We start from the raw sequence: 25,766 nt of genomic DNA, 5'->3' as shown, positions 1-25,766 counted from the left end.
AGACACATATGTATCAAAAGCTCTTGATTGAGATAGGTTTTTATCAAATAAGAAAGTTAAACATTACAAAATTAGATCAAAACAATTAGAGCCTGCCTCTAATATTCTCTATCAAGCTGTCATACACAAACGAAGTAAAACTTATAAAAAATTATCAAAATTTCCTTTTCCTACCATAGTATATACAACATTAGCTCTGAGATGGTACTGTCATGAATTTAAATGCCCTGAAAAAACAATCATGAACTAGCCATAGATCAACTAGGACGAAGGAACTCCAGACCAGTTGCTGAAGGTGTCAACCCATGTTCAGATAGGTATTTATCATTGTGAAACTTACTCAAATGTCTCATACCACTGTCACACAAGATTGTCACAATTGTATGCCCTGGACCTAGTGCCTTTGCCACTCTGACAGCTCCAACGCAATTCATCGCTGAAGAACTTCCAATAAATAGACCATCATTTTTCAACAGATACCTGATGAGTCATACAACCAGTTAAGCTCCACCAATCATTGACATAGCTTATCAGATACCGCGAAGAGTTGTTTAATAAGGTGACAAAAATGGTGGAAAACTTTGGTAATCATCTTTTTCTTGTTGCTTTCATCTTTTTGTGTCAAGAGAAGATTAAAAAGAGGTATGTAATATGTTCCAAACACATTTTTCTGCTTATTGACATCTTTGCAACTAGAAAAATACTATAATGTGTAGTAGACTAAAGAGGAATAAACCTGGACATTTCAACAGCTTCCATATCTGTGCCTCGGAAAGCTCCATCAAGTTTTGCCATCTTAAAATTTTCAGTTAGTCTATTTATTCCAATCCCTTCGGTTATTGTATCAAATGGGTTCTTCAGCCTTCTTCCTTCTGCTTCTTCCCTTGTGTACATAACTCCTCTTGTTACTTTGTTATATAAACCAGAGCCAGGAGGATCAATAAGGAAGCACTTGATATTTGAGTTTTTGTCCTGTTGATCATACAGAAGCTCTTAAATCATACTTCATCCGGCAACAGAAAATGAAGAAACTTTAGAACTTGAGAAACAACCTTCAAATACTGGGAAACACCGGCAACAGTGCCACCTGTACCTGCAGCAGCAATAAAAGCATCCAACTTGCCACCTGTCTGTTCCCAAATCTCTGGCCCCGTGCCCTCATAATGTGACCTGAAATTTGCAAGATTTTCAAACTGATCTGCGAAGAATCCACCCTTGCATTCAGATGAGAACTGCATATTCTGCTTTTCCTCACTGATTGAGTGACCATTGATTTGACTAGAATCATTGGCATCAATTTGGCTTTCTTTTCTGGTGGTTGATGTTATTTCACTTGCTTCCAGCGCCCTTCTTCTTGCAATATTAACAAAATGGTCTCGGTGTGTGATAGAAACTGGCCTGACCCTTTCTACAGTAGCTCCTAGTGCTTCTAGTATTTGTGCCTGAGAGGAAGAATTGAGAGAATTTCAATCAGTAGCAATAATTTGTCTTCGTTAGGTAAAACAACTTTTTTTTAAAAGATGGTGGTGTCTTGGCATCTGCACCCATAAGCAGTAAGTTCCATACCTTTTCAAGAGCAGCGTCATCTGGAATAACCACATGGCATCTGCACCCATAAGCAGGTGCTACTGTTGCTAGACTAATGGCTGTACTTCCTGCACTGCCCTCTGTAACTACTCCACCTTCAGCTAAAGCTCCAGATTCCAGGGCCTGTGATTGATATTTTACTGTTTATGGAAGTAAAAGAATTTATAGATAACCAAGTTTATTGAAACTTGATATATGTAAATAAATTTACCGAAAAATAAAAACATAAAGCAAATCTCTGAGTTTAGCTTTCCTCCTCACTAAATACCTTCTCACCCCAATAACTACAAGAACTCTTTAACCTTAATCAGGTTATCTTTCAACTTTATAGAACTCTTTCAACTGTATAGAATCAGGTAATCTTCTTCAACACATGAAGCAAAATAATAAGACTCTTTCAACTTCTACAATCAGGTATTCTTCTTTGACATTCTATATATTTTGGAAATTGGAATGATGACCGTGAATTCCGAAAAATATGCCTTATAGGGTACTAGACTTCCCCCAGGATTTCCCAGGCTGTTGACATAAAGTAGCTCATTTTGGCTGCTCAAATACAGAAGAAAGGCATATTGACAATCTTTTTTGGCTAGGCGAAAAGCATGGGCTCTAAATGGATCCCAAGAGCTCCAAATGAACTACTTATGAGTATATATCTACATCTTTTTTAGTAGTAATTACCTACAAGTTTACATATCCTCCATACATACCAATAAATGGACTTCAGTACATATCCACAAAAGAATGACTTCATTCCGTATTTAGATCTGCCCCTGGTATTTCTCAGGCATGTGTCCGGTTGCTAACATAAAGTTATTAACTTTTCCCACTCCGATGCACCTAAAAGGCATGGCCTTGTCAATCAGTTTAGCTAGTTGCAACTTGCAAGATGTGTAGAGTACCACGGGCATATTAACCACTTTGATCATCCTCTACCCTTGAAACTAAACAATTCGTACCTGGTCATCAAAAGTGGCTTGCTGCTAAACATTCAACTTGTGGTTGGAAAAGAACAATGGTGTTTGAAACAAAAACCGAAAAGAGAATCAGAAAAGGAGCTAGTTATAGGAAGCTATATAAAGACAATATAAACTCCTCATGAATCGGACCAATTCAGAAAACTGAATCAGATTGAAAATTCAAAACCTGAACGAAGTTAAAACAATAATAACAGATACAGTTATAAGCAAGCATTTAGCTATAATGAGCTAATACACGATCGACTAAACAAAGGAATTTGAACTGAATAATACCTCTTCAATAATCTTCACAGCTACCCTATCTTTCACACTCCCTCCAGGATTCAAGAATTCAGCTTTCCCCAAAATCTGAACACAATTTGGCATACTATCAATTAGACATATTTATCCTAAATACTCCTTCTGTTTCAATTTTTTTTATCGTTTTTTAACTCGAAGTTTGAAAAGTAAAGACAATATTTAATCATATGGTCTTAAATTAAAGATACATAGAATATACCCAAACGTCGTTAAATCTTGTAGTCTATATGTATATCTACCTATAAACAACTCATCCTATATGAGCTTCGAAAAGCATTACAAGTCTAAGTTCAAATAAAGGGAGAGGATTGCATTAGGACCTAAAATTAAGCTAAATATATAATTCCTATTAGTGCCAAAATCCTGAATCATGATATTTACCCAACCAAATTCAACTAATTTGGAATTAAGCTCATTAATCATATCTAATGACAAAACAATTATTTCAGCTTAAGCATATAGCTATGCATGATTATGCTTAATTGAAATGAAGAGATAGAGAATATACTTCACAGCCAGTTGCATCGGAGAGGCTATTGATCCTGATTAACGGAGTGCTGCCAATGGCGGCGACGAGTCCAGTTCTACGTCTTTGAAGTTTCTTTTTTCCGGAAGACTTTTGCTGAGTAGTTTTGCAGAGGAAATAAGAGACTATGGCTACGGAGAGCAGTGTCGCGATGGCGCCTGCAGTTCTCACCGGCGCCATCGCGGTGGTTCTCCGGTGTAATTGAACCGGAAGTATTATGGGCGGTGAAAGGGCAAAGGCAGGTTATGAATACTTCGATCAATTGCAAATTAGACCACCTAAGTTTCTTTTTCTTCTCTTTTTACCATTCCACTTTGGATAAATGATGGCAAAGTCATTTTTATAATATTGACAAATGACAAATCTACCCCGAACTATCGTAAATGATGTGCAGATATATTCTGTTATACTTTTGAGATAGCATTTATTATAACGGATAAATGTGTGTCGTAATCTTCACCGATCCGCATATATTAAATACCGGATTGGGGAATAACATTGTGCCACGTGTATCTATTTAGTCTTTGTTATGGTGAAAGACATATATACTCTAGTTTTTGGATGATATGGCATTAATCTCCAAAAGTATGACAATATACCATTTACGATAGTTTGAGAATACATTTATGTCTTTTTTCCCTTTGTAATATTGTGGCTCAATTAATGGTAAATAATTTTTTCTTTGGTAGTTGTTAAAGAAAAAGAAACATAATCATTTAAAGTTAAACTTGGGAAAATGATTATTCGAATTCTTGGTGATCCATTGGAATTTATGAATGATTTGTTTTAAAGTTATAATAGTATAATTTGTACGGAAGAAGTTATAATAATTTGAAAAGAGTTATAATATGGTCACTCATTAAATTCCTGATGATCTATCAAGATTTTGTGCACTAATCCTAATGAGCAACCATGAGTGATGGTAATGTAAGTCTTTTGGAGTTTTACGAGAAATTAAGCTTCGATTTTGTTATTTCAAAATTATCCTCACACAATTCTTTTAAAACGAGTTAAAAGTTAAATAAAAACGCAAAATCATTCCATTTGTAAAAATCCAGAGAAGTGCTGTAGATGAGCCCAACCCATTGGCACTATGGGCTTTGTCAATAATGAATAGTAATTGAAACAAGTTAGGATAGACATTTGAGTATTTTTTAGAGCCCCGACTAATAGAAATTCATATTGAATAAAATCCATTAAAAGATAATAATTTTTTCATATTTAAAACTTGAATTTGAGTATTTTCTCTAAATACTCAAATTTTTATAAGAAGTTACAAAGTAAAAGGGGTTGAATAAAATGTCAACTAAAGTTGATTGCATTATAACTTCCCATGATCGAATATACAACTTTCCGTACGAAAGTAATTTCATTTCGACAACAAAAAAAATTAAAAGGTAAAGAATTATTTTTTCTTTTAAGCTCGTATATTTAAAAGAAGATTCATGATAAGAAATATATTATTCTCTCTGCACTAAATTGGTTGTCAAATAATCGATATATAACATTCAATATTTAATTTCTTTAATAATTAATTTAAATTAATCGAATAAATAGTAACGTAAAATAAGAGCTCAAAAACTGAAAAAGGAGATTTAAATATGATTATTCCCATAAGGAATAACTTTATGTAATAGATTATACCAATCAGGTGCAACTAGATCTGATTACATTATAAAAATAAAAATAAAAATTGATGAGTGCCAAAAAGTGCTACAAGACATTTAAAAAGGCCGACAAAATCAGTGATAGGACAAGTCCGTTAATAAGCCGATAGGGTGAAATAAATCAAATACCTTTTATTGGCTTTACACAAGTTCAAAAAAATTTATGTGATTGGTATTTGAATAGTGTGTTGGTAGTTTAACAATATATACGTCTAGAAGATGAAAGTAATAGAAATAATGATGTTCGATGCGATGTTTATGGATAGTGGGTACATTACAAAAGAATGTAAAAGTAATCTTGACAAACATGATAAAAAGAAGCAAATTTTAGATAAAAATAGCTATATATATTTAAGTAGTTAAGAGAGAAAAGGGTTGAACAAAAAAATTCAAAAGGGAGGGAAGACTAGATTATAAAGGCTAATAATTACGATAGAAAAATAATAGTAGTCGATTGTTGTGGTACAAAACTTCATATACTTCAATTTTTACTACTACAAATCACTTTTACTTTCTTTAATTTACTATTTTGATATATTTTTTTTCTTTCAATCCTACTTTAATTAAATTTCTTATGAAAGTTATCTGATTAATTGTATTCTTGAAATTTATAGTAACTTAATTATAAAATTACTTTGCACAAATTTAAACATTTTTACCTCTATCTATTTACTTGTTCATATTTTCTTTTTTAGTTATTCTTATTTACTTGTCCATTTTGACAAATTAAGAAAAGAAGACAATTTTTTTCTCCCATTATATCTTCATTTTATTTTTCCTATTATATCCTCATTTAAACTTTTTGAAATTTTCTAAGTTTTAGTTTATTCTTTTTGAAACCATGCTTAATAAGAATAAAATTATAATTTACTATGCTAATTATTATTATCTTAATATGTGTATTATTTTTTAAATTAACTAAATGAAAACGAAGAGAGTAAATCATTCTTCCAATGATAACTCGCACATCATATTATAAAAAAGGACCCCTACGTTGATTCGACTCTAAAGTGGTCATCTAGTCAGCTTAAGGTAACTTTTTTTTTTTTATGGTAAATCATTAAATCACCTAATTAATATTTACAGCTCGTTCATATCATCTAATTTTAACCCATTCCTAAAATAAAACTTTTTAACGAAAATACAAATTATTCGAACTTCAATACGTCACTCAAACTTAATAAAGAAAAATTATAATTATTTCGAATTTCGTCCCTGAGGCTTCAGTACAGTCCTTAGAAAAAAAGAAAAAAAAAACTTTTACGGCAGAGAATCTTTGCAGAGAGAGCATAAACCACTCCATTTCTCACTCTTCTTTTATCTCTCTTCTTTTTCTTCTCTACAAAAAAGGCCCCAAAATATTTCATTACTTCGAACTCTTCCGCCATGGAAATCCAAAAATTGCTTCTCAAATTCAAATTCCACATCTTAATTGCATCTACTTTTACGATTTTCATCTTCGCTCTTATTTACCTCGCACCTCGATTTCTCGATGTTGTTAAGTATTTCTGGCCTCTCTTACTCTCTACTGCTCTCTTCCTAATCGCCGTCGTTCTCTTTGGATGGATTTCTCCGCCGGTATCTGAGGTTTCCGGTGAGAAAACCGGTGAAGGTATTTTGGAATTCGTAGCGGGTCAACCCGAAGAACAATTACAAACGCATCTACGTGATTTACATGAACATGAAGGAGACGGAGAAGATGAAGAAGGTGAAAGTAGTAAAGTAGAGTGAAGTGAAATTAATGGTTTATTTTCTGTTTTTTTTTTCCAGTTAGATACTTTTTATTTCTTTTTAAATTTTTGTATATTTTCTGAATAATGTTAACTTGCATTATTGGCCTGCACCTTACCTTTGGGGCCTAATTTTGAGTTTTAATCGTCTACGTTATTGACATTCTAAATTAATTTATATGCATATATTTAATATAATTGGCCGAACACACTATCCGCACCCGTACTTCCACAAGAAAAATACAATCGAGAAAAATATTGATCAATAACAATAATAATATCTTCGAGGTCTAAAAATGATATTTCTAATATAGTAATCAACTTTTGAATATTTTCATATTTGAACTAGTTCGGGAACAAAACTCTGTTTTTACTGCTTCACCAGCTAAATAGAATACAATACCAACATTATTATTAAATTATTCATTTCCTGCACAACATTGGTAAACTCTCCTCTTTGTAATATTGTTCGTCTTAATTCATATGACACTATCTCATTAACATGTGATGATTCAATCAAATTATATTTAGTTGACTTAAAATGATGTTACCTTTTTATTGATCCTATGTACCTAAGAAATCACAATTTTTTGGGGGAAAGAAAAATAAAGAAAATGGAAAATAACAATATTAGCAATATGGTTGGATTCCTAAAGTGAATTACTGAACACCGACCATAACGTTAAGTGCTCTCGAAGACAAAATTAGTGGGTTCACCTAATTTGTCTTCATACTAGGCACCTAACGGTACTATTATATTACTTGCTCATTGATAAGTTTTCAAGGAAAAAAAATACATCTGTATATTTTATATTTTATTTTATTTTATTTTGTACGTCTACCCATTTCTCGACAAATTTACACATATTTTGTTTAGGAAAAATCTTTTCGCACAGATTTTTTTTAATGATCTATGCTAAGATAAAGAATCTAAAATTTTATGGTTTACAACTCATTTTATTAATTACTATCATAAAATTGAAGTTCTCACATTTTTTTTGTAAAATTTAAGCATAAAAGGATGAACTTCAATCATACATGCATAAACTTTAGAAAAAAAAGAGTCATATAAAATTTCAAATATTTTATCTGAAACAAAGCAATTTGAAATGGTTCGAAATAGATAAAACCTATAAAAATTTATAAATATAAGGCATGACTTGAATGATTACACCAAAATCGAGTATATCTACGCTTTCATAATATGGGTTTGTTTGGTAGGATATATAAGAATAATGTTGAATATGGTGTATTAATAATGCTTGTAGTAATTATGCTAAAAATAACATGCATTGTATAGTTTCTAAAAAATAATATTCATTTACAAAGATAAAATAATTAGTGGAAAGAATGTGAAAAAAGTTTTAAAGGACAATTATGCCTTTAATTATGCTAATGCATGCATTAAAAACTTTTGCATTACTAACACTATATATTTTCATATGTTAGTTATAAATACTTTGATACCAAATAAAGTAGTATCACTAATGCAAGCGTTAATACATAGCTTGAAAAGTGTATCAAACAAAATACTAATAATGCATAAAACTAATACATGCGTTGTTTTTCTAATACACTTTATTAACCAACCCCGAGGGATTCCATTTAAAATGGGTTTTGGCCACAATCACACTTATTAGGATATGGACTTTAAAGCCTGAGTACGATCGGTCCATAAATTAATCCTTGCTTAAAATTTCTATTTGCCATCATAATCTTTCAACCTATGTTTGTCGGACTAGGGTCCACAATCATACACTTTCGGCCTCCCTAAAATTCCCTATCACAATACAGTAAAGATTGATTGAGAATTTTGAGTGAAACGAATAATGGGATTTCACAAGTAACCAAACCAATTCCTATCATTTCACACCAAAAAAGGGTATATTTTTGAGTGTTTGGAGTGGATGGACCATCAATACTTAATGAGATTATGGTAGGATAAATAAGATTCATTAAATTCAAACGCTAAGGGTCGTTATCGTTTGGTAGTTGATATTATGCAGGTATAAGCAATGTAAAGGGCAGTCAGGAGGGAATCAATGTATTATTTTATGTAGATATTAGTTACTCATGTATTAGTTATTCAACCTTATACCATTCATAAAATAATACATAAAATCTCTCCCAACTCATGCTTTTCTTATACATCCTACTAAGACCCTTAAGTGACAAGCCGTTGCTCAATTGGACCCTCTACCTCAAGCATTAAGGTTACACAACCCCTAAGTGACAAGTGGTTGCTCAATTGGACCCTCTACCTCCAACATCAAGGTTACCGGTTCGAGACTTCAAGTCACCAAGAAGAAAAAGTATAAAAAATGGAAAAATTCCTAGTAGAGAGAGTATATGAGCCCAACGAGAATCTAGATTAGTCGAGTTAGTTTTGATAGTGAACAAAATGAGGAATGGTTACATCTGGGGCTGGGTAGATTCTTTTGTTTGGGATTTCCAAAGTAAGCAAACCATTCCATATCTTATCACACGGGAAATGGTCAATTTTGAGTGTTCAAAGTAGACGGACAAACAAATGCTTAACCCAAAGAGATTGCAATAGGATAGATATCCATCACCTTTAATCACAAGTCTTGGATTTAAACACTAAGAATGAAAAATTTCCTGGTAGAGAGAGTTTTCCTCTTAAATGGGCCCAAAGAGACACGAATCTGGATTAGTCATGTTGGTTTGAAATGCTAGATGGATAAAAGAAACACGAAATGTTTACATCTCGAGTTGGAAAACTCTGGATCAATAATTGTACTGTAGAACTCAGATACCTATCACATTCCTTGACAAGGGAAGAAGTTTGCTAACTTTTTACATACGAAAGTACAAGTAATTTACAGGAGTTAAGAAGACTGCATGGAGATTCTCGGAAGTGTAAATTTCACCTAGTACTAAGCTGAGTGGGTTTTACTGCATGACTTGTGTCAAAAACTCTATAAATATGAACGTTTTCTAATATGCTACTAATACACTAGAAGTTTCAAAAAGACTCATAGTTATAGGTGGAAAAGGTTGTTTAATACACTAATATAGGTTTTAGAGCAATCACCTCCCGGTTCAAGATGATTGGGCGAGTGCCAGATCCGCGGTTGACAAAGTTCCAGACTGATCAACGTCAAGACTTTCAAATTCCTTCAATACAGCTGTGACGTCTTGTTGGTTGATCTTCCCCATCTCCTTAAGTTTATAAATAACAAATTCAGCAGCCCTTTGCAATCGACAAAAACAAAAGGAGACCAGAATTACAGTTTGTAGTATGCATTGAGATTTACAATGAGAAAAGAATAATACATGCTTAGGATCAAAAGCTAAGACAATGGTGTAATGACACTAACAAAGACAATACAGAGTCAATATTTAAACAATGGTTCCGTCAATTTGACCTGTGTCGACAAGCAAGAGTGCAGTTTACAACACCAAAGTGAACAAGGTGAGAGTACAAAACTAGAGTAAATACTCGAATTAAGTGGATCAAGAAGGGCTTTGCAATCTAATTATAGGTGCATGCTTTAAAGTCAAATGAACTTACCCTACAACCCCATCATCATCAAGATCAGCTTCCTCCAAATCCACATTTGTTGTCCTTCTTGAAAGAACCCATTTAACAATCTCCTTCTGTTTCTTTTCCGTGTTCCATTCAGCAACATAAAGGAAGAATCGACCCAAACAAAGAGTGCTGGTCAAAATCCAAAATATAGCAAAAATGCGCCCTGCTTTGGTTGAAAAGCTTTTGTCTCCATATCCTAATGTTGTGATGGTAGCACAGACGCAATAAAAGGCATCTACAGTATCAAACTTTTCAACTCTAGCCAAGACGACTGTCCCAATGACTATGAGCGTTATAAGGAAGGCCGCTACCATGAAACACTTGAACCTTATTTTGTTTGTTTCAATCTCCTCTAAAATTTCACCCGGACCAACTCTACAACCCATATGCAGTGCTTTAATTAATAGTGTTTCTTGCTTCTCCACTAAGTAATCTGCTGCTTTGCTTAGAACCAGTCCAACAAGTGTCATCCCAGAGAACACAAAGACACAGGCAAACAGTTTGGTAGTTGCACTGTTAGGAACCAAATCACCATATCCAACCGTGGTCATCGTCACAACACAAAAGTAAAGGGAATCAAGTACGCCATCTATTTTCTTTCCCTTGATCTTGCTTCTAACAAAATAAAAGCAAATGGTACCAATTCCCAAGTATATAACCAAGTAAACAATAACTTTCCTAATACTAGGGTGGAATTTGTCCAAAATCGATTTAGAATGTAGAAGTGATTGCTCATTCTTTATTTCATTAATTTCCACCGGAGCAATTTCACTCACAGGAGTACTTTTAGATCGGCGAAATCTTTTTCTCCCAAGACCAACCGTATGATGGGTTTGAGGCAGTTGATCCAACAAGCGCTGGGTTGTTTCCCTGTTAGTCATCCTGGAAGCCTCAAGAATTCCTGCAAGAAATTGTGTCTGCTTAAGAAAAGTCATTTAATTTAGTAAATCATAACTCATATGCTAAATGGTTTTCCTTAGCCAGAGAGACTTGTCATCGAATACCAAAACACTAACAAAGACAGTTTTCTCATGTTTTCACATGCAAACACTACCTTGACTGTCAATTATTAGTTCTTAGTCTGTGATACATCTAGAACCTTAACGCGTGCCACATGCAATACCACCAAGTAACGAACTTTCTAGGATAGGTCCATCGCAGCAGGGTTAACAATCAATAGGAGTATTTTGACATGGGTTTATACTCATTGATGAATAGAGTTCCAGTTCAATGACGATAAATATTTGGGTTGCTGTTATTGAGAGTATCCATTTAACCTAGAAGGCTAGCTCACATAAAAAGAAGGCGCATGTTACCACTGATTTCTCATGATGATTGAGAAAGCTCTGGCCAGTAAGAACACAAGCATGGAACTTGATCAGTCTTTCTTAAAACTCACCGAGAGACAGAAAAACAGATGCATCCAGACACCTAAAGTTCGCACAGACGACAAAAAATTAGATATCAAATCCAAGCGGTCACTGTAAAGTTGGACTCATCCTGTTTAGCTGAGACATCCAAACACATTTCATTATGTTGTTAACTTGTCAAGTAACTAAAATCAAGCGTTTGTCTGGAAATATTAGTTTTCTTCTATGTGATGCTCGTGACAGAGTTTGATTTCTTTATCTCTCATCCCTTATACTATACTGTGTAAAATGACATGCTAATCATATCTGCGAAATGATTAGTGGCCCTGCACTCTGAGAACTCTACATGAGACTTTAACAAAAAAACAATCTATAAAATCCTACAGTCACATGCTCACAGACAATCAGTTTCCTCAACCAGTACATTATTCTACTAAAATTATAGCCTTTTAACTGGTTTGGTAAAGATCTAAACATCCCACACATACATCCTTCCTTTATCTGGCAACTTAAGTAAAGGATTTTTAAATGAAACCAAGAAGATACAAATGTTCTCACAAATTCACCTATTCTTGGTATGATGGAATGTAACACGCATCAAATGAGAAACAACTACATACCACAACCTATGCTAATAGAAGGTACCAAGTACCCCGTAAAATTAACCAAGGTGTGTGCAAGCTGGCTTATAAACTACCGTTATCACGAAAGGAAAAAAGAGACATAAAGAAAGATAAATTAGTTTTTGTTAAATGAATACCAAAACTCAAACACTGGTGACTAGAGGTTGAATAAACTAACTTATCAAACAGAACACAGATTCTCTCTTAATTCCCCATCTCTACCGCTATATCTTAACAACAACAGCATAACCAGTCTAGTCCCACAAAGTTGAGTCTAAGGAGAGTAGATACGTTAATCTTATACTTACCTCGTAGGTAGATAAAAAAAAACAGCAAATGAAAGTGAAAGCATAACAAAATATTCTGAACAGTAACTACAACACAATAATACGTAATCGAAGTAAAAAAAAAACATATAGTATCAGAAATCGAGCAGTACTACGACAACTAGTACTGACGGCTATATCTCAAATTCAACCAACTTTAGTTTTTGTATGAGTTCTTCCATAGCTAAATTTAACTAACGGATAACACCTTACGAGTTATGATACACAAAACCTCACAACAACACATGAACAGAATTTCCCCGCCCACAGATACACCAAAATCGCAAATTAAAGCTTCCTACAAAAATTCAGTGAGCAAGCATCCACAGATTTACCTTAACATTCAAAGAAGGTGCAAGTTCACGAGAAAAAAATAATGAAATAGTAATCTGAATTACGAGAAAAAAAATAGATGTTTCGATCCTTACCTAAACCCTGATTTCTGTAAAGAAATTGCTGGAACGAGCTCGAATATTCTTTGACATCAATTGGAGCTTTAACTTGCAGGCGTCCATCTTCCTTAGTTTCTTCCGATTAATTGCGATCACGATTAGCTTCTTCAGTCCCCTTACAAGAGCTGTCGTCATTTGGTTTTGGCTTTTCCTCGTTTTTTTTATCTACTCATTCGGTGCGGGAAAATTTAAGTTTTATCAAAGTTTTAGGGCTAAATAGTTATTTCCAAATAAAGTGATATAATATTATGAAAAAAAGAAAAGAATAATACTCATGATCAAATAAATAAAGAGAAAATACATAAAATTTCCCTCAAATTATTCCGTAAAATTCACTTTAGCACTGTAATTATACGGATGTTTAAGTATTCCCCTAAAGAACTTTCAGGTAAATTAAATACAACCTTATATATAAAATACCAACTTCATGGTTGGGAGGTGATATACACGCGGCCACCTCAACGCCACCTCAGTGACACGTCGACAACATATCAATGGTGAAAAGATTTAGTTTTATTTTCTTTTTTCTTTATCCATGTCATATTTTCTTTTTCATTTTTTTTAATTCTTCCATACAATTTCTTGTTCCCATTTTCAGTGTTGTTCGTCTCCTTCGTCGTTCCATTTCTCCAGTACAATGCTAAAATTAAAAGTTTCCTAGCTAGATATAAAACTAAAACAAACAACATGATTTTCTAATAATTTTGAATATATATATATATATATATATATATATCATTGAATCTAGAGTTGCTAGAGCTTCAATGACAATTATCGGAGTTATTGTTGTTATAATAGACTTAAGATTGACAAATTTGAAGGTTTTCAAACCTTTTATTATGGTCGCCCAAATACGAAAATACATAAAAAGAGGATTTTTTTTAAAGAGAAATGGAAAAAAGCCAAGGAGATGAGTACGACCGACGTTTAATCCAAGTCACTGAAATAGTGAAATTTTTTTATGAGATCGGGTGGTTGATCTCTTAAGGAGCAATGATAAACGAGTAACAAAAGGAGTGATAATGATGTCCTTCATGATTGAGCAATCTTGAACTTGCAGGCGAGTAGTTGTCACCGAAATTTCTCCGTCAAGGGAATAGAGAGAGAGAGAGTTAAAATCGAGGGATTAGAGAAAGAGAGAGAGTTAAAACCAGAAAGAGGAGATGAAACATAGAGTCATGGAAGACAAAGTGGAACCCACTTGTTCTATTTTTTAAATTTTTTTTTCTATTTATGCACCTTTCTTTTTTTAATTTGTCACATTAGTCATTGAGGTGTTATTAAATTCACTTACAAGTTTTTTAAGGGGGTAAACATCAGTTAAATTACAGTGCTGAAGTGAATTTTGGTGACAAGTTTGTGGGGGATTTCATGTATTTTCCAATAAATAAATGATTTTCCTACTTATTTTTTAGCATTTGGTTACTACAAAGAAAATATGAGTTTTTTTTTGTCAAAACCATCCCTAAACTATACCACAAAATTAGATCACATCCTTCAAATATTTAAAAGTGAACAATTTTCATCTTTAGTTAGATATCGTTAAAAAACTAAAGGATCGTACAAAAACATGAGCAGTTCATGTGACCATCAACAAAGATTTCCTGCATAATTTCGTTACTTGCTATAAGAAGTTCCTGAAAAAAACATATTTAAAAATCTTAGACGCTATTGCTTACCGAAACAAAAAAAATGATTGGGAGGTGTGAGGGTACTTGATCTGCTCTTTTTCTCATTTAGTAACAAAAAGAAGGTGGAGCTTAATTATCTTACCTTTTCATAGTCAAACTGTGTTTAGATCAAAAAAAATTTTTGGCCAATCTGATGTTGAAGTGATCAAAATATTGATTATGTCTCGTATTTGAGTTTTATTCTACATTATTCAAAGCGGAAGTCTCCAACAAACGCCGCTTCCAGAATATTCAATCTCAAGCCGAAACCTAGGTCAAGCAGTGGTTTGGGACTCAATCTCAATCATGATTCCAAATCGAGATTGGAAATCCAACCTCGAGCCGAGATTATTGGACCTTAATCTCAAGTCAAGGTCGAATACCAAATCGAGGTCAAGTCAAGTCTTGGATTGAAATTAGGGTCGAGTCTCGAATTCGAGGCGAATTCAGAAATTAAAATAGAGGGGGCACCATGACATAAAAAGAAATAGAAAACCTATGCAATATAACGTCATAACTTTAACCAATGCACCCAGTAAGTTATGATTAATAGAGCACCCTCAAGCAACTAGGTGGGTCCGCGCTATGTCTTGAATCAAAGTCAGAGTTGGAAATCATGAAGTTAGATCCCAACTCAAGGTTGGAAATAGGGCTTGAGGTTGAGGTCAAGCTCAAGATCAAGATCAAGAGTTAGGTATTGAGTGAGGGTTGAGATCAAAGTTGGTTCCTTGAATGGATAGGTTCGAAATTTTTTTTCTTAATTTTACGTGAAAAAGTTATTATATCTCATATCGAAAAAATATTTTTCAAAATATTTTAAGTTAATAAAATATAAAAAAATTCTAAAATATGTTTTTGTAAAATGTTAACCTTCATGCCCAACACGCCGAGCTAACTTGCGCGCGCAGAACTTCACAGCTATAAAGCTCGGCTTTACCAATTTTCAAACAACGTGAACCTGCAGAGCGAAGAGGAAATGGAGGGAAAACGTTCAAACACGCGGCCACTAACACTCTTAAGGAAAATCAAAGGTAACTAGCGCTTCCATTGAACTTCAATTTTTTCTGAAAAATGCATTACGATTCTCGCGTTCAATACATTGATTCTCAACAAATCTTCTTCGCGTTTAAGCCACATATACTTTGATTTTGTTTTGCAGGATTTACTCGTTCCATTGTTGAGGATCTCGCTCGAGGTAGGGCGCCACTGATCTACATCGAACGGTTCAGAAATTACTGTACTGACACTTCTGGAAATTGGTAAGACGCAGTGTATGTATGAGTATATGAAATGATCAGTCAAGTTATGCGTAGTGAAGTGCTTTTTTGTTATCTGTTCCTTCTTCTTATTCGAAGATCTGGTTGAAAACAATGAATGTGTGTTGCAGTTTAAAATTTCATTGCAAATAGTGTTTTAGAATTCCAACTCAAAAACTAACACTGAATTTAGCTGTCGATTTCCAATGAATTAATAAAAACACTACCTCCATTGGTTCAGAAATTTATCTACTGATACTTCTGAAAATCGGCAAGACGCATATGTGTGTGAGAATGTTATTTGGTTCCTTGAGTATATGAAATCATCAATAAAGTTAAACTTAGCGAAGTTTTTTTCTTCTTTTCCTTCAAAGATCTAGTTGAAAACAATGAATGTGTTCTGCGGTCTGAAATTTCATAGCAATTAATGTTTTAGAATTCGACACAAAATTTTACTGAATTACTGTTGATTTCCTATCAATTGATAGAAATACAGGAATGTATGATTCCTTTCTGTATTACAAGGCAAAGAGATTCTCCTTGACGTAATTGAACTGAAAATTGCAACTGATGAAGATCCACATAGGTGTAAAACGCCGCTTAAAAAATGTTGCTAGCACTGGGCTTGGTAGATTATTCTGTGGAATTCCAGATGTATGCCCCCTGCACCCCCTCAAAACAAACCCTTCCAAAAAATAAAATGTAGAGATATCATTATTCTAAATGTCTTGCTCAGAAGAAGAACGAGCACAGTCTATACTGAGAAGTTTGTTTGTAGAAGCCATATCCTAATCCTATTCTAAGACACTAATAAGTTCAATTAGTAATAGTTACGTTGAACAGAGTTCTAAAAACAATGAAATTTATGGAAGTTGGTGTTTGAATGGCTAATTAATACCATCCAAATTTTCTGATAGTATTAATGGTTTTTGTTTTATTTATGTAGCTCTTGCAGCTCCGGTTTATTGACTGGCAAGGAAGCTATTTCCTTGAAGAGGGAATGCCATGCACGTAGGCTTGGTAGGTCTAGGGAGAGTAAACAATACTTGTATATTTCATCTATAGTCCTCATTACATAGTTGACAAGAAATGAAATGATCAAGAAGGGGGTAGGAATGATGATTAAAAGTTGCTATCCTCATTGAAAATGACAAAATATCCAGGAGAACTATATTTCCCCGTTTAGTTGATTTTCTATACTTTTGTTGTCCTATATGAGCCTCCCTTTCATTGATGTTACACAGGATGCACCATGGGGGGAGTGTAGGGTGGGGGACGGGGATTGGGATGGGGTAGTACAAGGTTTCTCTCTCAGTTATCTTTTCTGTTTGGTCGAATCAACTTGAAGGCACTTTTCGCTCTCCAATCTCCTTAACATCTTAGAACCTTGCATGGTTACTTCCTCTCTATGTTTTTGTTTCAGATGTTTTGTTGAGAGTTCTACTGATAGTTCAACAACTTCTGCAAGAAAACAGGCATGGATCAAAAAGAGACATATATTACATGCATCCTACTGTTTTTAAAGGTAAATCTGGATCGGCCTCTGGTGTTACAAAGTTGTTACTCCCCTGTTAATTTCGTAGGACATGGTTGGACTTTACGTTCTCCAGAATCAGTTTTGAAATATTTTTGTGATTGCTTATGAAGTTTTTATTCGGTGGAAAATTCGTATGTGCTGTTGTATTGTTCAGCGTTCTCAGTTGGTAGAAATCTGCCATGATTTAGATCTCTAATGCAAAATTTATGTATTCAAAGATCTCGTCCTCCTTATATGCTCATCATTTTCTTTTGCACTCCATAATGCAGAACAATCTGTTGTTGATCGGGCAATTAATGACATATGCATCCTCTTGCAATGCAGTCGGCATAACCTTAATGTGGTATGTCAATCTACTTTCCTCTCCATATCAAAATACACTCATTTTAGATGTATATCCACATGTCCCCACTATTAACAGAGCGCGTTCACATTCTCTTCTATTTTTACTTAGCAACATGTTCATTTTCACAGTGGAGGATTCAATTAGGGTTCAGAATATTGATATTAGAAATGGTCATTCTGCTACTTATACATGCTTTTGACACACGAAACGGTAGATCACAAGTATCTGACTCTGCCTTCTCTAGTGTAGTTGATTAGAAGGATGTGAATACTGTTCTCATATAGAACTTGAATATCAATTTCAGAGAATGAAAATGATATTGCTAGACTTGGGTAAACCCATCATTCAAATGATTAGTTTGTTCTCCTTTTATTGCTAGTCTTGTAGGAAACTTGACATTTTATATACTTTTGATGCTTGCCTTCTGCAGGTGTCTGTTGGGAATGGGTGCGTACCTCTACACAGTTAATATTTCCTTGCAGGAGTGTGCTTCTAGACACATACAGTTTGAGTTCATTATATGCAATGTTCTTTCTCATACTTGACATTTATTATTCCCCATCTTTTCTTCTTGAAAATTCAAATGTTTCTTCTTCAGTTGATTATGTTTATACCTCTTGCATTGTCTGAATGTTGCTACATTATGTATCTAAATTTCTTTTTGGGGAGCAAAGTTACTTCATGATTGAGAGTGTTGACATAGTCTATCATGTTACAATAACCTTTTGCGCTTTTAGCAAGGTAAAATTTAATGATAACCCGGAGAAAGCATGTCAACTCTCAAGGAGTACTATTGCATCATCATTTTTGGCCTACTTTTGAAGATATTGGTGGTAGGTGTAGATCAAGTTTAAACACTCACCAGTGAAATTCACAATAAATCTACTGTTGTTGCATTTTGCTCATGACAATTTTCTGTTCCTTAAGACGGATATATAGTTGGTTTTCTTCTTTGTGTATATTGTAATAGTTCCTTTCAGTTCTCGGTCATAAAATTCTTCTTCCAACTATTTCTGGTCTAGATTGGTGATGGGCTGGCTGCGGTATGTGGAATCTGGGAGGAAAATTGACTGCATTAGCAATCCTAACACCGTAAGAATGATAATTAGAAGCTAAGATGGGTTTCTGTAGTTGTGTAACAATCCAATTATGATGGTTCCTGCAGGCATACCCCATTCCGGTCCTTGTTGAAGAAGTTGATGGTATCCTTATGAGTATAAGTATTCGAATTATGAACACAACGTGGTTATATTTGAGCATGAGTTTGTGGACTTCATACATGTGCATGTCCAGTTATTGCTAAACATAAAATGCTTTGTTATTATTTATATATCCTGTTATTTGACTTTATGGATTGCTTTGTCAGGCTATGGCTGTAACTGTTACTCCCTTAATGCTTGAACAAGATATTATTAGCGTTGCTCAATACGTTGTAGTTGTGGAGAAGGAATCAGGTAAAACTATTTGTAAGCAGTTCAAGGCTATAACAGAGTCATGAAAGGTATTCCTAGTTCATAACTGAGGCCACTATTTGTTGTCCATCATGCAGTTTTCCAGCGACTAGCAAATGATCAGTTTTGCAAGAGGAACCGTTGCATTGTGATAACAGTACGCATCTTTTGTTTTCTGAGAAATTCCACACATACTTGGCTCCATAATTTCTTTTTGAACAGGGAAGGGGTTATCCTGATGTTCCCACAAGGAGGTTAGACCCATGTTGCTCACCTTGTCAGACTTGTTGCAGATGAATCCTACTTCAATTAATCATATTTCTGTCTTTTCATGTTGCTTGCCTGTGGTAGGTTTCTGCGTCTCCTCATTGACAAGCTGCATTTGCCTGTGTACGGCCTGGTAGATTGTGATCCATATGGCTTTGACATCTTAACTACATACAAATTCGGTTCTTTGGTAAGGATTACTCAATTTGGTGTTATTATGATATGAACAAGTTGCTAACACACCTCCTTTTCACTTATGTTCACATTTCTAGAAGAAAAGTCATACATTCATCACCGTTTTCCTATCACAAGCTATCAAGCATTCATTCTTATATCTTGATAGTAATCTACGCGAGACACTAAGTTGAAGTGTATGAAGTACAGGAGTAGTTAGATTTAATGGATTAATAGAAGGATGTGTTCTTTGGTAACACATATCTCCAACTTTTTTGAAGCAAATGGCTTATGACGCAACATTTCTACGAGTCTCTGAGATCCAATGGCTTGGAGTATTTGTCCAGGATTGTGACAATTATAGCATTCCACAGCAATGTCTCCTGCCTTTAACTGCTGAAGGTAACATTCACACAATCATCATCTCGTTTCATTATAGCTTTTTCCCAAAGCAACTCCTCACAAATGACTGGCTGCGTAATCTTGTCAGATAAGAGGAAAATCGAAGCAATGTTACCTAGATGTTATTTGCAAAGAGAAGTACCACAATGGAGGTAGAATTTCATACTACTAAGTAATGTTAATGCCAAGACTTCGGGTTCTGAAAATATTCATATCACTGTTCTCCATGTCCTAAGGTTTGAACTGGAGCTGCTGTTGCACAAAGGAGTTAAGTTTGAGATTGAAGCATTGTCTGTGCATTCACTCACTTTCTTGTCCCATGAGTATCTACCATCAAAGATCCACAATGGAGGGTATATCTAAATCTTTTCTATCTCGGTATTTTTGATGTGCTTGCCGAAATATTATTTGAAAGAACAACCTATTAGTCACTTATGTCAAATTCATCCTGTTCCGCCATTTTGGCTATTAAGTTTTTCAAGACCGTTGTTGTGGATATCGAGATACTAATGTGCATTAACATTAAGCAGATTGAAAAATTTGTCGCTGAATCAAATGATACTACATCAGAATAGATTGAAGACCCGAATTAGCCTTAATTCTTAAAATTATTAGTGATGTAAGTTAAATTTCCGTGTTTAACTTGTTATGACACTATTGGTTGTTGTTTTGCCCAGGAAAGTAGAATCATGATAAAGTAGACTATAAGAAATACAAACTTTTAAAAAGATTCAAGTTATATATACTGACGTACAGATATCACGTTTGTAAATACTTTATGCAATTTTTTTACACGAAGAGATTATGAACGTAGTAATTGGCTAAGATGCAACAACCCAGTAGTTTGATATTGAACAACGATTATATGTCTTCGTCATGCAAAAAGAAAACCAACACATGCTCAAACTCATTTATGAATTCTGATAACAGACTCAATTTGTCTTATGCAAAGTCACTTTTTACCTATACATTTGAATTGCTAAAGTAATTATTTTTATTACAAACCAAGATTAGATATCACTTTGAAAAATATTTTGTTTGTTTTGATCTAGTTTTATAAAACTTCTTCAACCTAGGTTGATTCATCTTTAGGAATGAATTAATTTGGTTGCAATCATTATATTCCTTAAATAATGACGTCATTCACTAATGAATATTTGGGCAATTAATGTGCAAATTATTGATCAAGTTTGACACCAATACAACATGTGATAAAGGATTAATTAAAAATTAAAAGAAAATAAAGACCAAGCAGAATAGATTCAGAGTATTCTACTGAAAATCTCAAAAGTAACAATAAAAATATAGAATAACATTAATAATAATAAATATTTCCGTGACATAAATAATAAGTAGAAAATCTTGGTAAAGATTTGATTTATAAAAATAAATTACTTAAACATGACAAAAATAAAAACCAAATGCAGAGAATTTAGTACTTGGTTTGTTATATGAAAATGGTAATAAAATCTTTGGTATAATTATCTAATTTTCTTACTCCTTTTAATCACGAGGGAATATCTTCATAAACGAACAATAATTCTACCTATACTTACATTGCACTCGTTAATTTGTCCTCCATTTTTTTTTCTCAATCAACTCTATTAGCTCTTTCATTTGATTCAATGGAACCCTTTGCTGAATTGGTATGTTTCACTTTCAATAATAATAATAAAAAATCTCCTTTAGTTAGTAAAAAGTTGTAATTTTTTTTAATCAATTATGTCTTTTTAGGGCTGTATTTTGAAAGTGGACATTCATTGTGATGCATGCAAGATGAAGATGGTAGATGTTTTGAGTTCTATATGCGGTAATATGTACTATATGCTGTTATTTCTTAATTGAACTTGTTTTTTCTTTTCAATAATCATAGTGTATGAGCCTGTTTGTTTGTACCTCGACTAATTTCACATCTACTTGATGGATAACTTTGTCGTCTACCTAGCGTTTAATAGATAAAAATAAATCACAAGTTTATGAAATTTAAACTTCCATTGTTTGATGGCTCTTTGAAGTTGAAGAAATATAGAAGGAAAATATGATTAAGCGTCTTTCTTCTATTCACTCTGTCCCTTTTTATGCAAATATGAAAGTGTACTTAGTATGGCTAATTGATTTAATATTGTTATAAAGGTCATTAAATATGTTGATTGTAGGGAGCAAAAATTTCTAGTAATAATAGGAGCAAAATGATGCAAAGAATATCATCATCCCTAGGGCAAAATTTAGGTCACCTTTACCACTAAACTAAATCCTTCACTTATATTTAGAAGATTTTTTACTTTTTGTCTAGTTCAGTGAGAGTCATGGAAGGGTATGGGAAGGGGGATAACGAGAATTGAACCTACATCTATTGTGTCGAAGACTCCTAGTGGTACCCGTTGATCAAGAGAATACATAAAATATTGATTTCACCCTATTTGTATACTGTAATTCTCTAACAAAGATGATTAAATCCTCTTCGAAACATATATCTCTGTCCATGAACTCACTATAAGGGGCCTTCAAGAAGAGAATACAACTATGGTTTATTTGCTTTTAACACATTTTTATTTATTGTATAGGTGTTTATTCTGTCACAATAGACTCTGAAGATGGGACAGCCAAGATTTCTGGTGAAGTTGATCCGAACCTTCTCTTGAGGGCGTTGTCAAGATCAGGCCTTGGTAACCATGCAGAGGTGAAATGGGTGAGGCTTAAGCACCCAATGTTGAGTAATAGTCATATGGCTGATGGATATGGTTCCTACAATCATGGATATGGCTCTTATAATCATGGATATGGCTCTCATAATCACGGATATGGTTCGTATAATCCTGGCTATGGTTATAACAGTTATGGCCACGGTCATAGCCATGGCCATGGCTATAGTTCTATTGGTGGTCCTTTTATGCAAAGAAGATCGTTGCCTGAATATAATTATGGCTATGAGGGACACCACAATTACCAATATCCTTTTAGGGGGACTGCACAAGACTGCTACGCCACCAACTATTACTCCGGTGCTCTGCCATCACCTAGGTATGTTCCAACATATGAAGATGACAACTTCAACTTTAGCAACGTAATATCATTCTTCGTAGTACTTGTTGTGTATTGCTTCTTTTTGTAAAGATTTGCTTGTTTATGTTACATTCTGTTGTTGTTGTTGATAGAATTTACGCCTTTTGTTTTGTTTGAATAAAGGGGTTAGGAAAATGTTGATTTTGATGTTTACATTTATTTTATACTATTTCCAAGTATTGTTCGTCTATTATATAGTATGTAGGTAAAATATACACAGACATATATAAAAGGAAACTCCTTTTGCTGGTGTTGGAGGGCATTCCTTACTAAATAGTGTCTCCGCCATTGAATAGAACATGTTTAATTACTTAGCCTTATTGAACATCCATTGCCCCTCTGCTTCGTGGACTTCCTTTTCGACCTACTTTTTAGGCTATATCTGCATAAGAATTGAGAAAAATTCGAAATCATGTATTTTCATTCCTGAATTTGGTTGAGTTTTTCTTGATTTCTTATAAATCTTGTCATTGTAGGCCGTACAACAGCTATTATATGTAGAGAACCAGAGAGATTTTAATGGCTCGTTGGCTTTCACCATGACAACAAGAAGTTGTTTGCGTGAATTTTTCTTCTTAATTTTTTTTACTTAGAGAACATTTATATATTTAAAGGGTAGTTATAATTGAATATGTTTTCTTTTTATTCAAAGTTAAACAGCTTCATCTGCACTATTTTCATCAAGGTAGCTGATGCTTTACTTTGGTAAGTATATTTGTTGCTGCTGAAGTACTATGCCTTATATTTTCCAGTGTTTAATATGAACAACTTTTACTATGTATAGTTTTAAAAGCTTTGCAATTTCATTTCTTTCTTCATAGCCCTTTTTAACAATATTGCTTGGACTCTTCAAAAGTTGTTGCACTCGTGTCTGATCCTCCTAAATATGCACTACTTTTGAATGATCAGACATGCACCTATCAACATTTTTGAAGAGTTCAAACAACATAGGTTTTTCCCGGGGAAGGGCCGGACCACAAGCCATGCAATTCTATAAGAGGTTGTTTCCAGAGTTTGAACTACAATTTTACCAGTTACGCCAAGGCTCCCTTTTAATGTGTTCATAATTGTACTGTTAGATATGTGTGTCCTCACAATTTGATTCACATTCCTCCTGGATATACAATTTGATTGGAACAAATTATTGAAATGTCATTCTCAACCCAATGGCCTAATGAATAATGCTTCTTGTTTGATGTGTATAATTGTTGTGTACGTGTATACTCTTGTTCATTATATCCATCCCTACAAATCCTCTAATTTGATGATTTACATGCTATTATTTGCCTAAGATTTGTTCATAGAAAGAAATGAATATGTACAGAATCATATAGTCAAACTAACACAATTAATGAAGTATAATTTATTAGAACTTCCAATCATTTACCCATTTTTTAAAAAGAAGTACTTGTGAAATGGCTTTGGTATTTCAACATACGTGCTTTCCACTTCATATTCCATTCCCTAAGCACCACCACCACGTCTATGGCACAATCATATATTTACCACTTGCTCTGTTTCAACAAAACACACACAATTATGCCATCACCAAAAACAGTTGCTTCTAAACCACGAAATGTGGTTGCTCCAGATAGCTCGTCACCCAGGTTACCTCCTACTCCAGTTCTATTACAACAACCATCTCACAAAAAAGGTCAATGGAAATCAACAAAACTCTTTCGTCGTGTAAAGTCAGTTTTCCGTTCATTCCCTGTAATAAACCCTCCGTGCAAAATGCCAGTTTCTAACCGTCTTCACGAAGGTCATATACATGGAGGAAAACAGATGACAGGTACTCTTTTTGGGTTTCGAAAAGCTAGAGTTAATCTTTCAATTCAAGAGAATCCAAGGGGTGTTCCATTGCTTGTTCTGGAACTGTCAATACAAACAGGTAAACTCCTCCAGGATATGGGATCAGGACTAGTGAGAATTGCTCTCGAGTGTGAAAAGAATCACTCGGAGAAACTCAAACTCATCGATGAACCTATATGGACTATGTATTGCAATGGACGTAAAGTTGGGTATGCAGTAAAAAGAGGACCTACAGAAGATGATCTTAAAGTAATGCAGAATTTGCATGCTGTATCAATGGGAGCTGGTGTTCTACCATCCGAGTCTTCGGAGGGAGAACTCACGTATATGAGAGCTTTCTTTGAACGAACTGTTGGATCAAAGGACTCAGAGACGTACTATATGATGAATCCCAATGGCACCAGTGGTCCTGAGCTCAGCATTTTTTTCGTTAGGATTTGATCCAACATACACTATTACAAAACATCATTTTTCTTATATCTAATATGTAAACCTAAATGAAGAATAGAAGTTTATATCTAATATGTCTTTGTTACGTATAGAATATCTTTTCTTGATGAATGAATGATTTTTTTTAATGAACATGAAACAATGCTATCTAACTTTTTCTCTTTGTTGTCATGTTCTTCCAAATCATTGTAATTTGGCTCAATTTGTTTGTGAAGGAGTTCCAT

At 34.0% G+C, this 25,766-nt stretch overlaps 5 protein-coding genes across 10 annotated transcripts; 3 read left to right on the top strand and 2 right to left on the bottom strand.

Annotated features, from left to right (window-relative positions):
- Positions 1-11: 11 nt before the first annotated feature.
- On the bottom strand, positions 12-3,668 carry LOC107024362 (cysteine synthase 2). Its single transcript, XM_015225326.2, has 6 exons — positions 3,376-3,668; positions 2,841-2,915; positions 1,567-1,710; positions 1,053-1,442; positions 737-972; positions 12-480 (listed from the first exon to the last, which is right to left on the bottom strand). The coding sequence occupies exons 1-6, from the start codon at positions 3,571-3,573 to the stop codon at positions 258-260; spliced, it is 1,266 nt and encodes a 421-aa protein (XP_015080812.1). The 5' UTR covers positions 3,574-3,668; the 3' UTR covers positions 12-257.
- Positions 3,669-6,295: 2,627 nt separating this feature from the next.
- Positions 6,296-6,943, top strand: LOC107025377. The gene has a single exon (XM_015226167.2). The coding sequence runs from the start codon at positions 6,447-6,449 to the stop codon at positions 6,789-6,791; it is 345 nt and encodes a 114-aa protein (XP_015081653.1). The 5' UTR covers positions 6,296-6,446; the 3' UTR covers positions 6,792-6,943.
- Positions 6,944-8,275: 1,332 nt separating this feature from the next.
- LOC107024483 (two-pore potassium channel 1) lies at positions 8,276-13,313 on the bottom strand. 5 transcript variants are annotated; one of them, XM_015225470.2, is made up of 4 exons: positions 13,091-13,313; positions 10,326-11,244; positions 9,846-10,004; positions 8,276-8,560 (listed from the first exon to the last, which is right to left on the bottom strand). In XM_015225470.2, the coding sequence occupies exons 2-3, from the start codon at positions 11,222-11,224 to the stop codon at positions 9,854-9,856; spliced, it is 1,050 nt and encodes a 349-aa protein (XP_015080956.1). In that variant the 5' UTR covers positions 11,225-11,244; positions 13,091-13,313; the 3' UTR covers positions 8,276-8,560; positions 9,846-9,853. The 5 variants fall into 5 exon arrangements, with proteins under 5 accessions (XP_015080956.1, XP_015080955.1, XP_027773994.1 ...); XM_015225469.2 differs by having other exon boundaries at positions 8,276-8,570; positions 13,091-13,312; XM_027918193.1 differs by lacking the exon at positions 8,276-8,560 and adding an exon at positions 11,660-11,774 and having other exon boundaries at positions 9,519-10,004.
- A 2,028-nt stretch (positions 13,314-15,341) lies between these two features.
- Positions 15,342-24,057, top strand: LOC107024639 (meiotic recombination protein SPO11-1). 2 transcript variants are annotated; one of them, XM_015225629.2, is made up of 19 exons: positions 15,342-15,524; positions 15,703-15,815; positions 15,944-16,043; positions 16,987-17,060; positions 17,464-17,565; positions 17,847-17,920; positions 18,354-18,370; positions 18,946-19,015; positions 19,089-19,125; positions 19,330-19,377; positions 19,473-19,531; positions 19,597-19,628; positions 19,726-19,831; positions 20,097-20,217; positions 20,306-20,369; positions 20,454-20,570; positions 21,952-22,027; positions 22,782-23,238; positions 23,757-24,057. In XM_015225629.2, the coding sequence occupies exons 1-17, from the start codon at positions 15,517-15,519 to the stop codon at positions 21,962-21,964; spliced, it is 1,155 nt and encodes a 384-aa protein (XP_015081115.2). In that variant the 5' UTR covers positions 15,342-15,516; the 3' UTR covers positions 21,965-22,027; positions 22,782-23,238; positions 23,757-24,057. The 2 variants fall into 2 exon arrangements, with proteins under 2 accessions (XP_015081115.2, XP_027774042.1); XM_027918241.1 differs by lacking the exon at positions 19,089-19,125 and having other exon boundaries at positions 19,290-19,377.
- Positions 24,058-24,776: 719 nt separating this feature from the next.
- Positions 24,777-25,674, top strand: LOC107025529 (protein MIZU-KUSSEI 1-like). Its single transcript, XM_015226314.2, has one exon. It carries the CDS (start codon positions 24,820-24,822, stop codon positions 25,531-25,533), a length of 714 nt encoding a protein of 237 aa, XP_015081800.2. The 5' UTR covers positions 24,777-24,819; the 3' UTR covers positions 25,534-25,674.
- The last annotated feature ends 92 nt before the right edge of the window (positions 25,675-25,766 follow it).

Source organism: Solanum pennellii, chromosome 7 (genome assembly GCF_001406875.1).
Source record: "Solanum pennellii chromosome 7, SPENNV200".
Lineage (NCBI taxonomy): Eukaryota > Viridiplantae > Streptophyta > Magnoliopsida > Solanales > Solanaceae > Solanum > Solanum pennellii.
Note: the sequence above shows the minus strand (reverse complement) of the source record. Positions and strands in the feature narration are given on the sequence as shown.

Coding starts and splice junctions, on each gene's coding strand:
- LOC107024362 (XM_015225326.2), bottom strand. CDS start 3,573: ATGGCGCCGGTGAGAACTGCAGGCGCCATCGCGACACTGCTCTCCGTA. Junction 2,916..3,375: donor CCGATGCAACTGGCTGTGAA/GTATATTCTCTA, acceptor AATTGTGTTCAG/ATTTTGGGGAAAGCTGAATT. Junction 481..736: donor GAAGCTGTTGAAATGTCCAG/GTTTATTCCTCT, acceptor ATGACTCATCAG/GTATCTGTTGAAAAATGATG.
- LOC107025377 (XM_015226167.2), top strand. CDS start 6,447: ATGGAAATCCAAAAATTGCTTCTCAAATTCAAATTCCACATCTTAATT.
- LOC107024483 (XM_015225470.2), bottom strand. CDS start 11,224: ATGACTAACAGGGAAACAACCCAGCGCTTGTTGGATCAACTGCCTCAA. Junction 10,005..10,325: donor GATGATGATGGGGTTGTAGG/GTAAGTTCATTT, acceptor TCGATTGCAAAG/GGCTGCTGAATTTGTTATTT.
- LOC107024639 (XM_027918241.1), top strand. Junction 17,061..17,463: donor ATGCCATGCACGTAGGCTTG/GTAGGTCTAGGG, acceptor TTTTTGTTTCAG/ATGTTTTGTTGAGAGTTCTA. Junction 19,629..19,725: donor CCTGATGTTCCCACAAGGAG/GTTAGACCCATG, acceptor TGCCTGTGGTAG/GTTTCTGCGTCTCCTCATTG.
- LOC107025529 (XM_015226314.2), top strand. CDS start 24,820: ATGCCATCACCAAAAACAGTTGCTTCTAAACCACGAAATGTGGTTGCT.